The sequence below is a fragment of the Asparagus officinalis genome, chromosome 8 (genome assembly GCF_001876935.1).
Source record: "Asparagus officinalis chromosome 8, Aspof.V1, whole genome shotgun sequence".
Lineage (NCBI taxonomy): Eukaryota > Viridiplantae > Streptophyta > Magnoliopsida > Asparagales > Asparagaceae > Asparagus > Asparagus officinalis.
Window position 1 is genome coordinate 88,065,152 of NC_033801.1, and position 12,307 is coordinate 88,077,458.

General features: G+C 32.5%; 1 protein-coding gene across 1 annotated transcript; it reads right to left on the reverse strand.

The window, feature by feature from the left end:
- On the reverse strand, nt 468-7,240 carry LOC109822197 (diphthamide biosynthesis protein 3-like). Its single transcript, XM_020388359.1, has 2 exons — nt 6,766-7,240; nt 468-883 (listed from the first exon to the last, which is right to left on the reverse strand). Exon 1 carries the CDS (start codon nt 7,050-7,052, stop codon nt 6,798-6,800), a length of 255 nt encoding a protein of 84 aa, XP_020243948.1. The 5' UTR covers nt 7,053-7,240; the 3' UTR covers nt 468-883; nt 6,766-6,797.

Here is a 12,307-nt window from a genome sequence, read left to right on the forward strand (position 1 = left end):
TGATGCACGGAACTTACATTACAAACATTATAATGGAAAAGTGAATATGAAGTAGTAACCCATTAGCAAAATGAGCTGTCATGAGAGAAAGTAGTGGCGAGGCTCCTCCTACTAATCAAGTTACATCGGGAGGCGTAGACCTCATTACCTTCACCATTTGATAGCTCATTTTGCTTAATTAATTGCCACATCATGACCATCAGACCCTCTATTCTATAATTATTGTGGTCACAATATAATTTAACCACTCACCAAGTTCATTCCATCATTGAAAACTAAAATAATTGACGGAAATAATATCTATATGTAACTTATTTCCAATATAAATCATTCCATAGTACATATGAGCTAGGGATGGATAATAACATGAACAGCGACGAGCACATAATGCATGCAATCTACGCAAAATGGGAAAGCTATTTTGTAGAATAGCATACACAACTCACAGGTCTCATGCAACATCTTGATTTATTCTCCCTGCCAACTTGCAACATTTCATGTAGATGAATTTAATGTTAAGATAACCACGATTTTCTGTACATTGGTAATGGAAAATTCAAAGGGACTTTTGTCCCTTGGAGGACACAAGTCTTACACATGGTATTTTAGTGTGTAATCAAGGTATTCTTATCACTGCAATCAAATGTGAGAATATAATGTCTCAAACTAGATCACAAAGCTCCCTCTAGAGTTATTACCAGTGCAATATAAATCAAACTAACATAACTACTTTAATACATATGATCGAAAAAATTTCAAGAAACATGATGTTTGCTCCTTCCAAACCTTCCAACCATCATGAAAATCTTCAAAAACAACTAATTTCTAAGCTACATTCTCATCCTAGCAATCCATTGACAGCTTCACCTTCCAGTTTAGAAACCTGAATATCAACAAAAATAATACAGGTGAAATTACTGAGCAAAAGAAATTATTGAGTAAACAAACTACTGCAGGATAATCAGTTGAAAAATAAAATAATGAGAGATTTTATGACAATCTTCTACCACTCAAAAGAATATCACTTTAGTTTCTCAAGATCTAGTAAAGGTTTTGAAGCTGTAATTCCACTTGCAGCATAAATATACATAGGAACTGAAGTTGTCGATATAAAGTGCACACATAAAATATCAAATGCATACAACATTTTCAGTAAAGAAAAGGGAATCTTGCTGCCCAGATGGATAAAGGGACCAGTCACTAACACAATCTATACATCATGAATTGGAGTAATTAGTTACACATAGAAGAATGGGCAAACTTCTTGCTTCCTTCTTTTTTTTCCCTCCTGCTTTCAATCTATTGAAAACTGCTGCTATGATAGAAAACTTGGTGACACACACGCACATGCACGCGCGCGCGCGAAACATGTGCACGCACACGCGCGCACACACACACATATGTACACATATATATATATCTTCATATATATACATACATACATATACATATATATATGTGTGTGTGCGTCTACACACACACATATCTATATCTATATATATATATACACACACACACACACACACACACATATGTATGTATACACACACACACATATATGTGTGTGCATGTGTGTGTGTATATAGTTTAGAAGTATATAGTCTAGAAAAAGCAGCAGCAAAGTAAATGCAGCAACCATTACTCAGCCAACTCCTGCTGCTAATCTCAGAGGACAGAAGAGTAATTCCCAATAGCATTCAATATATGTATATCTATACACGGGTGTGTGTGTGTACATATAGTTTAGAAAAAGTAGTAGTAAGGTTAATGCAGCAACCATTACTCAGCCAACTCCTGCTGCGAATCTCAGAGAACAGAAGAGTAATTCCCAATAACATTCTCCAATGACTTGAAAACACCACGATCTTGTATAGTTCATAGTCCAAAAGAGGATCTAACTGCCTACCCAAGATTTTGTATAGTTCATAGTCCAAAAGGTGGCAACTACTGCGTAATACACTAAGCAATTGAAGACAAATCCTAACAAACAAAATACACAATGCTAGACAAACAGGATATCATCGGACATGATACTAAAGATAAAAACTCAATTACAATATATAGCATGGACATCACCCATTTTTTGAATGAACTAAAGGGAGAAGATTAAAATTCTGCTTTCCTTTTTAGTCTCTTGAAACTGTGGCTTAATGTTGTTATGGTCGATTTATGAGTTCTGTATCTCAGTTTTGGGTTCAGTTTGTACAGTGTTAGAAAAATCGTACACGTATATTTCTTTCTGGGTTAAGTGCTAATTCACTCCGCTATGATATGGGCCGCTAGCCATTGATTACCCCTAAGCCATTTTATTAGCACCCCCTCCATGCATGTTGACAAGTAAAACAATTAATCATTAAACTTTCACCATCTTTTATAACATAAAGTATGTGATAATAATCGAAAAATTAAGATCGATGATCACCATTATCCAATAGGCGTCAGGCTGTAAGCTAAGAAAACAAACTCAAACAGTGAGAAGGATATAACGTACCCTTGGAAATTTAAGCCATACTTTGATATTGACATCAACACTAAATATTTTGAGTTCTGATTTTCAGATTTTCTTTGGTTTTATTGCACCTGAGTCATGCTTTGTATACCCCAAGACACAGGAAGATTCTCACTTTATCATTTCAATGGGTGTGGAAGTGATCACCTTGAATGGAACTTGCAACCTCAGGCGAATTTGGATATTCATGGTTATAGTCTGCTGTGATTAAGAAACTTGACACTCAATTGGAAATAAACATTAAGAATCAAAGGAACTTAATGGTATAAAGAATGAAAATGGATTCCTAATCAATTTTATTTCCTGTACTTAACTGAACTAAATATCTATACTACTTTAAAAAGAGGATGTGTGTCAGAACTTTTAATTTCCTATTTTGCTCCTGTCAATGTTTATAATTGTCAATATGATCTTCATCTCTAGTTAATCCTTCACTAATTATCTATAACCTCTTATTGACTATACATCTCACCACTTTCCCAAAACCTTTGGTCAATTTCTAGAATATACTTAATTATTTATTATAATAAGAACTATAAAATAGGTTATAATTTATTCTAAATGATTGTTAATTAGAACGAAGTAGTAGAAAATAATAATTTACTAAATTATTATACATAGTTATAATTATTAATAATTGTATACCTATTAAAGTTTTCAATGATAGAATGATCAAATAATATACTAATGAATACTATTAAGAATTAAAGTATTCTTTAATAAATAGTATAAATATTTTGCTAGTATTAATTAAATTAATATCATTCTATTATTCAATAATTATAATATTAAAAATTTTATTTAATAAATTAATAGTTGCTTTATATTTATTAATAATATTATAATTATACTATGCATAATTATTATAAATAAGAATAGTTACGAAATAGAATAATAATTATCCTAAATTAAAATGATACTATTATAACTATTAAGATATATTATAAAATAAAATAATTATTAACATATGATAATTATTTTAAAATTTGTGACTAAATTATTATAATTATTCATACGCTTCTTTATACAAATTTTATTAACATGGAATTTTAATTGTTCACCATTTTCTAGTTAATAATAAAAATTCAAAACAAACATATCTACATGCAAAGCGTGTGCAATATCTATGTTACCTGAGTACTTTTATCTAAGGTCGTACTCGTACCCGACACACACCCGTACTAGCAACGGAACTTACTGAAAACTTCTTGAATATAAGCATACATTTATTTGAGAGTGTACTCAATTATATAGTACATGTTTTAATTTAACACTCATCGTACACTTCTTAGACATATATCTTACACTTTACAGTTCTATTTTTTATGACAAGTGAATGGAAACCAATGTTGATCTCGTGTAAATTATTAACGTTCCATAGCACATGGTTATATCTACAATTAACCCCCTCCCCTCTCCTCCCTCCCTCTCATGTTGTTCCCATGTTTCTTTCCTTATTTTAGATTAGTGGTTTTTAGCTTTCATTTTTTTCTTCAGTGTTCTTTCAGAGTAATATGAAGACCTAGTTGAAGTCATATCAAGTTGATATGTAATAAGTTCTTTCAGAGTAATATGAAGACCTAGTTGAAGTCATATCAAGTTGATATGTAATAACGAGGATTACTAATTTTATGATACCAAAGCCTTTTTAAGAGTTTACTGATGGATACCGACAGAAACTTGACAATACTTGAGTAACATGATAGCATATCGAGTACAGGATAGCAAAATCGACTTTTGAAGCTATTTTACATCACCCCACCCAATGTATAAAATATCGGCCAATATATTGAATTATTGGCCGATACACTGATTTGACAGCTTACACAATGATATTGCACTTCTATTGCAGTTTGCGGGTTTAAGATCCCCTCCAATATATCGGGATATATTAAAAATATCGGTCGATATTTCGGTGCGAAAATATCATCCAATATTGGGGGTTTTGGTTAAAGTGTATGTTTGGGTTTAGGGTCCCAACCCAGCCCAAAATCAAAATTAACCCCTATCTGTCCTCATATTCTCAAATTCCCATCGTTTCAAATCTTGCTCTCAAAACACAAATCCCTCTTCATTCTTCTCTCATTCTCAAATCGCCAACCCAAGGTCCAAAGCAATCCCTGGTGGTTTTAAGTTCCTATGTCTCTTCTCTATCTCTCTTCCTCTCTCTTCTATCTCTCTCTCTCATCGCCCTCTCTCTTTATCTATCTCTCCCCCTCCCTTCCTAGTCTCTCTCCCTCACTCTCTTTTCTCTATCCTTCTCTATGTTTAGAATTCATTAAATATGTTTCGATTACAAATTAGAACATTATATTATGTATGAACTCCGTTATGACACCCTAATATTTCTCTAATTTTCGCAATCCGATTGGATCTCGGCCATCTAATATTTCTCCAATATTTGATATTCAATATATTGCCCTTACTGAAATTGATACGACTTAGCAAACCCGAATACTTTTGCTAATATCATATTATAAGATTGAAGCATTTATGTCTCCCATCACACACAGGCATACTCCACAACACTCTAAAACCCTCTTTTAGACACATTCCTCATCTTTGGAAAGAATAATTATATCACAAAATAAGCTATTTGCTGAGCATAGCATAGCAGAATTTACAATAGTTGTTTACAAAGAAGATGACCCTAGGGTTGAATGGTGAAAAAGTTTTCACATGTCTTGTAACAAATAAACTGCATAATGGATCATTGGTCTTTATTGTTGGTGTTGTTATCACTAATGTTGTTGACCAGAAACTTAGTTTCTTTTTCCATATTACTCTAATCCAATTGTAGCTGTTAGGATGTAAACTTATGGCCTAATCAATTGCTAAACATGTACAAATTCAGTACCTAGCCTCTCTCCAATAAACACCTACATACCTCTACAGCCTAAATCAAATCACTCCAAATATCCAAGCATCGACATGATTGGCGAGCCGACATGATTGGCACTTGATGCCTAAATACCACTGTCAAAAGTGCGTCGGGTGAGAGACCCAATCAATTAGAGGTTCCTACATCAACAAACATGAAAAGCCACTGTTTTCTATCTCCATATATAAGACCCCCTCAAAAACCCCATAAGTACATTTTTACATTCCACAATTATCCTCTACGATATATGAATCTTTCAATTGGCTTTATACTTCAAACGGGCATGACCATTGGAGGGTCTTTGGTCAGGACAAACCCACGCCCATATACCAGTCGGTTGTGGGTAGGGAGTCAGCTCATAGGAGTCCATTCGATGGTGATGGGTAGTTGGTTTCCATGTAAAGCTACTTGTTTCTACAGTCTTATTCTACTGCTCAGATTTTGCCACGATATTTTGTGGCAACCTGCCATCACTCTTGCATTAATAATACTAGTTATCGTGGAACCAATCATTCCATAGTACATATTCAGTCAAATTTAGGAATGATGGTATATGGTCTTAATAGAAATCCCCACTTGGCAACAAAAAGTGTGAGGTGTATGAAAGAGTTTCAATGTCGAAGAATGCACTGAAGGTGTAATGGATAGCCAAATACGGCATGACTCCCGACTAATAAATCTTAATAATACTGCTGGGCCCTTTTATTACTTTCATGTATTACTCTCCAGCAAGAGTCCATATAGTTAACCAGTAAAGGTTAAATGTTTCTCATTTTGCTACAATCATCATTAGCACAGACAAAACAAATTAAAAGCCTATTTTTAATTGCATCATCAGAAAATTTAATTACATCAAAAAATCCTAACCTGATGATATGGTAGAGATAGAGGACTGTTCAGGGGACCGGTGATGGGCTGGTTAGATTTTATGATCTCCGTGAATCATAAAGCTGAGCCCTTTTTACTTATGAGTAGTTTATATCAGTTCCCGTCATTTAACATATGATCATTCTCAGTTAGGAGTTTCAAAATAATTAAAAAAAAACCCTAAACCTATTCTTTTAAACTATTATTATTTTAAACTCGCACTTCCAAAACCATTCACTTACCTGACATCCACCGCTGATTCACTGCTTAAACCCAAATTCAGTATTTGATGCATTTATTATAGCATTTTAACCAATATAATAGCAGTTTACATAAAACTTATATAGCAGGGTCCAAAAATAAATCAGAGTGATAAAAAAAAACTTATAATAAACCGGCAAAGGTTAAATCTTTCCTCATATCACTACAATCATCCTTAGCATAGTCTGACAAAAGAACAATAATAAAATAAAGAAATACCCTAACAATTAGATCAAGAAACCCTAACCTGAAGACTGAATCCAATCGGCGATCCCTTCTTCAGACGACGGCGACGGGCTGGCTCTTCGACAGCTGGACGTTGTTCTCCTTATCGGGTTTCGGGTCGGCGAAGTCCTCTTGGTTGTAGATGACGGTGATGTAGAGGGAGCAGCTAGGGCAGCGAGCGATTTCTTCCCCCAATCGGAGATCCTCTCTCGTGATCTGGAAGAGATCGCCGCAGGGGCAAGGGTAAGTGAAGGCCCGGAGCTCCTCGCTCCACTCCATGTCCTCGATCTCCACGTCATCGTACGACATCGAGAGATTTAGACTGAAGAAGAAGGAGACGGAGACGAGTTGGAATATGTGGTGAAAATCGAGGAGGAGGAGGAGGAGACTATAGAAAGAGGGAGAAGATGGGATTTTTACAGGGTTTGCGTCTGAGGGTTCTCTCCTATATTTGTTGTCTGCGGGGGGCGGAGCCTCGAAGGTGTGGCGTTGGAGATGAGGCTGGGGTTATTTGCAATTAGGGGCTGTTTGGTTGTTCTTGGTAAAGTTGTGTATTTATGACACAACTTGGAAAGTTGTTGTTCACCTCATCAATTTTACTTTTATATTTTTCTTTGTTTGTTTTTTATTCCATTGGAATTATAAATTGCTTGTTTGGTTTGTAAATGTAACTTTAATTGTTTGTTTGGAAAGTGTAAAAAATGGTCCCTACTCAAATAATCATATTGGTTGGAATTATTTTTTATTATTTTTTCCTGACTTCAATGTCAGCTTTCTCCTAAAATCATGTATTTTTTTTATGAAATCACTTTTTTTTTTTTTTTTTAAAAAATCACTAAAAAAGCCACATCAGCATATGAAATCACTTTACACTATTTTCACAAATACAAACAAACAATTGAAAGTGATGAAAGCTGACATTGGGACCCAGTTTTTTACACTTTCCATCCTTTTACATGGTAAAAACATACAACCAAACAGCCCCTTATGTAACATGAAGTTCACCCTTGCTAGCTTTGGTATCGCTTTTTTCTCAACGCTAAATTGCGCTTAAACACCCTAAAGTCTTATCATTGTTGCACTTTAACGCCCTCAGTTGTAAAACCTCACACTTCAATGCCCTAAAAATTCACATTGTAATGCCCTCGAGATTATGAAACCATCACGTAAATGCCCTAAAATTTATCACGTTTGCACTTAAATGCCCTGATGCTTCTAAACATTGCACTTAAATTCCCTAAAGTTTCGCCATTGTTTATATAGTTTAGAAACATTAGGACATTTAAGTGTTTAGTTTGACGAGGAAACTTCCCCATGATCCTTCAGACCACGGGTATCAAACCTTTGCGCATTGCAAATGGGCATCCCTCAATGCATGGTCTCGCGTATTCTAAAAAATTAAATTCATATGGGTGCTCACTGAGATCTTGAAGTACTACTCATAGGCATCTTACGAACTCAGCTAGGCACCGTCGGGCTAAATCCTCTATTTTTAACCAATGATAATCCATCTAGGGAAATAATAATATCATCATGATAAAAATATATTTGCCCAGTTTTCAAGGGCTCCTCTAAGGATGGATTCGGTCTAAGTAGAATAAGTAGGCAAAAAATGAGATAGAAAGAAATATATTATTGTTCTAATTGTATCACATGTTATGCATATAGTATATCTTAAGTAGAAAATTTTAGCGTCATTGAAAAGTAGCATTCCACGCTTAAATGATAATAGAACTTTAGCGTGTGAAACGTTTTAAACTTTTTTTTAATATCTACTTTAAAAAAGTCATGACTATAATCATCATATCATATCATATCATATCATATCATACTCCCTTTATATCGTGACACTCACATAGGAAAAGTATAAAGGGTATTCTTGCATACATAAGTAAAAACATGCAATTTTAGAAATTTTTAGATATAAGTGCATTAAGATATAAGTGGAGATATATGAGTGTAACTTCCGTAAGTTGTAAGCTATTTATGTTTAATTAAGCCTATAAAGATTTGAATCCTTTGTTAAACACAAGCAATAGTATGTGATCCCTTTGATAAATAATATACATCATATAATATGAGGTAAGAGGTTTAGCTTATACTTATATAGTACAGAAGATGTGGAAAATTTTAAGCATCATATTTTGAATAATTCTCAAGATTTTGAATTGTTATTTGCAATTAGGGGCTGTTTGGTTGTTCTTGGTAAAGTTGTGTATTTATGACACAACTTGGAAAGTTGTTGTTCACCTCATCAATTTTACTTTTATATTTTTCTTTGTTTGTTTTTTATTCCATTGGAATTATAAATTGCTTGTTTGGTTTGTAAATGTAACTTTAATTGTTTGTTTGGAAAGTGTAAAAAATGGTCCCTACTCAAATAATCATATTGGTTGGAATTATTTTTTATTATTTTTTCCTGACTTCAATGTCAGCTTTCTCCTAAAATCATGTATTTTTTTTATGAAATCACTTTACAAGCCACATCAGCATATGAAATCACTTTACACTATTTTCACAAATACAAACAAACAATTGAAAGTGATGAAAGCTGACATTGGGACCCAGTTTTTTACACTTTCCATCCTTTTACATGGTAAAAACATACAACCAAACAGCCCCTTATGTAACATGAAGTTCACCCTTGCTAGCTTTGGTATCGCTTTTTTCTCAACGCTAAATTGCGCTTAAACACCCTAAAGTCTTATCATTGTTGCACTTTAACGCCCTCAGTTGTAAAACCTCACACTTCAATGCCCTAAAAATTCACATTGTAATGCCCTCGAGATTATGAAACCATCACGTAAATGCCCTAAAATTTATCACGTTTGCACTTAAATGCCCTGATGCTTCTAAACATTGCACTTAAATTCCCTAAAGTTTCGCCATTGTTTATATAGTTTAGAAACATTAGGACATTTAAGTGTTTAGTTTGACGAGGAAACTTCCCCATGATCCTTCAGACCACGGGTATCAAACCTTTGCGCATTGCAAATGGGCATCCCTCAATGCATGGTCTCGCGTATTCTAAAAAATTAAATTCATATGGGTGCTCACTGAGATCTTGAAGTACTACTCATAGGCATCTTACGAACTCAGCTAGGCACCGTCGGGCTAAATCCTCTATTTTTAACCAATGATAATCCATCTAGGGAAATAATAATATCATCATGATAAAAATATATTTGCCCAGTTTTCAAGGGCTCCTCTAAGGATGGATTCGGTCTAAGTAGAATAAGTAGGCAAAAAATGAGATAGAAAGAAATATATTATTGTTCTAATTGTATCACATGTTATGCATATAGTATATCTTAAGTAGAAAATTTTAGCGTCATTGAAAAGTAGCATTCCACGCTTAAATGATAATAGAACTTTAGCGTGTGAAACGTTTTAAACTTTTTTTTAATATCTACTTTAAAAAAGTCATGACTATAATCATCATATCATATCATATCATATCATATCATATCATACTCCCTTTATATCGTGACACTCACATAGGAAAAGTATAAAGGGTATTCTTGCATACATAAGTAAAAACATGCAATTTTAGAAATTTTTAGATATAAGTGCATTAAGATATAAGTGGAGATATATGAGTGTAACTTCCGTAAGTTGTAAGCTATTTATGTTTAATTAAGCCTATAAAGATTTGATATATGAGTGTAACTTCCGTAAGTTGTAAGCTATTTATGTTTAATTAAGCCTATAAAGATTTGAATCCTTTGTTAAACACAAGCAATAGTATGTGATCCCTTTGATAAATAATATACATCATATAATATGAGGTAAGAGGTTTAGCTTATACTTATATAGTACAAAAGATGTGGAAAATTTTAAGCATCATATTTTGAATAATTCTCAAGATTTTGAATTATAAATAAAATTATATACTTTGCTTAGAATCATACTCCATTTAAAAGAGGAAGTTGTAGAAAAAACTTTCTATGGACTATATTACCCCTATTTTTTAAATATTATATTTTAATCCTAACTAAACTAAATTAATTATTATTGTTAATTAATCATATTATATGCCACTTCAAGTTTGTCTTGGCCTCTAAAACTTCCAATGTTATTGTAAAACTCTCATATTAATTATTAGTAATGTCTAATAATATATTAATAGACAATTACATGTTAATAAATTATTAATGGAAAGAGTAGAAAATAAAGAATTATCCTAAAATTATCATTATATTCATATAGGAAAATTATAAATGTATTTTTGCGTATAGAAGGTACAGACATGTAATTTTAAAAAATTAGGATATTTAAGTGCAGAAAGATACAAGTGGATGTATGTAATTGAAACTTTTATAAACTGAAAGATATTTAATTTAATTAAGCCAACAAAGATTTAAAGCTTTTGTTAACCAAAAGTAATAGTATGTGATCCCTTTGGTAAATAATATTCATCATATAATATGAGGCCAGAGGGTTAGCTTATATTTATATACTAGAGGAAATATGAAAAAATTACAGCATCATATTTTGAATAATCTTAAGATTTTGAATTATTTCTGAATTTATATACTTTACTTAGAAAACTTTAGAAGAGGATTTCGAATAACTACTACAAAGCGTTGGTCATCATATAAATAATGGACAAATAAAATCCATGATATTGGATTGCAATAATCGGGGTTAAGTAAAAAATATATGGGTGTTATATGAGATACTGCTCATACATAATATAATATTTTAATCTATAATCTCAGATATTGATGAATTTTCAACATAAGAATTTGTGTCAAGATATATGCTTGAGATTTGGGAGACCTGGGAGTGGAGAGATTTGGGATATGAATTGTGGCTTTTGTGACTTGTGTTTTAGTTTTGGTTTCCAAACACGACCTAATGCCAAGCCCACAATCAAATTAAAAATGACTCGATTTTATTATATCATCCAATATTTTCGATAATGATCAATATATGAGAAAAATCCTCAAAAAATAATAATTTAAAATCGTAAATATTATTAAGATAAAGTATTTAACCTTTGATATCAGTCGATAAAGCGATATAATGGTCAATTTTTCACATATTGCCTATAAGAGCAATATTTAAAGGTAATTTAGATATCATTTCATTGATTTTAAATCTCCAATAATTCTACATTATTCTCTTAAAATTTTAAAATTGCTTATAATTTAGGTACTAATATAGAATTATAAAATATTTGAGCTAAATTTAAAAGAATAGTTAATTCTTTGAAAACTCTCTAAAGTATGGGGAATGTTTCAAAAAAACCACTCAACTAATTAATTTAATTTGACAGAGCCTCCTAACTATAGAGGTGTTGTAGATAACCACTCTCAACTTTGATGCGATTTTAGAAAACACCCTTCGACTTAGCTTGTCTTATAAAAACTCTTCTGGTCTTTTACACGTCTCCTAACAAACCCCCTTAATGTAAAAGACTTTAATAAGAGATTTTGTGAAAATACCTTATTAAAGAAAGCCATTTTAGTTAAAAGAAACTCTCAACTATAAATAAAAGGATTACGACCAATTTACAAATCATTTTACCTCTAAATCTTCACTTTTTCTTTCATCTAGCA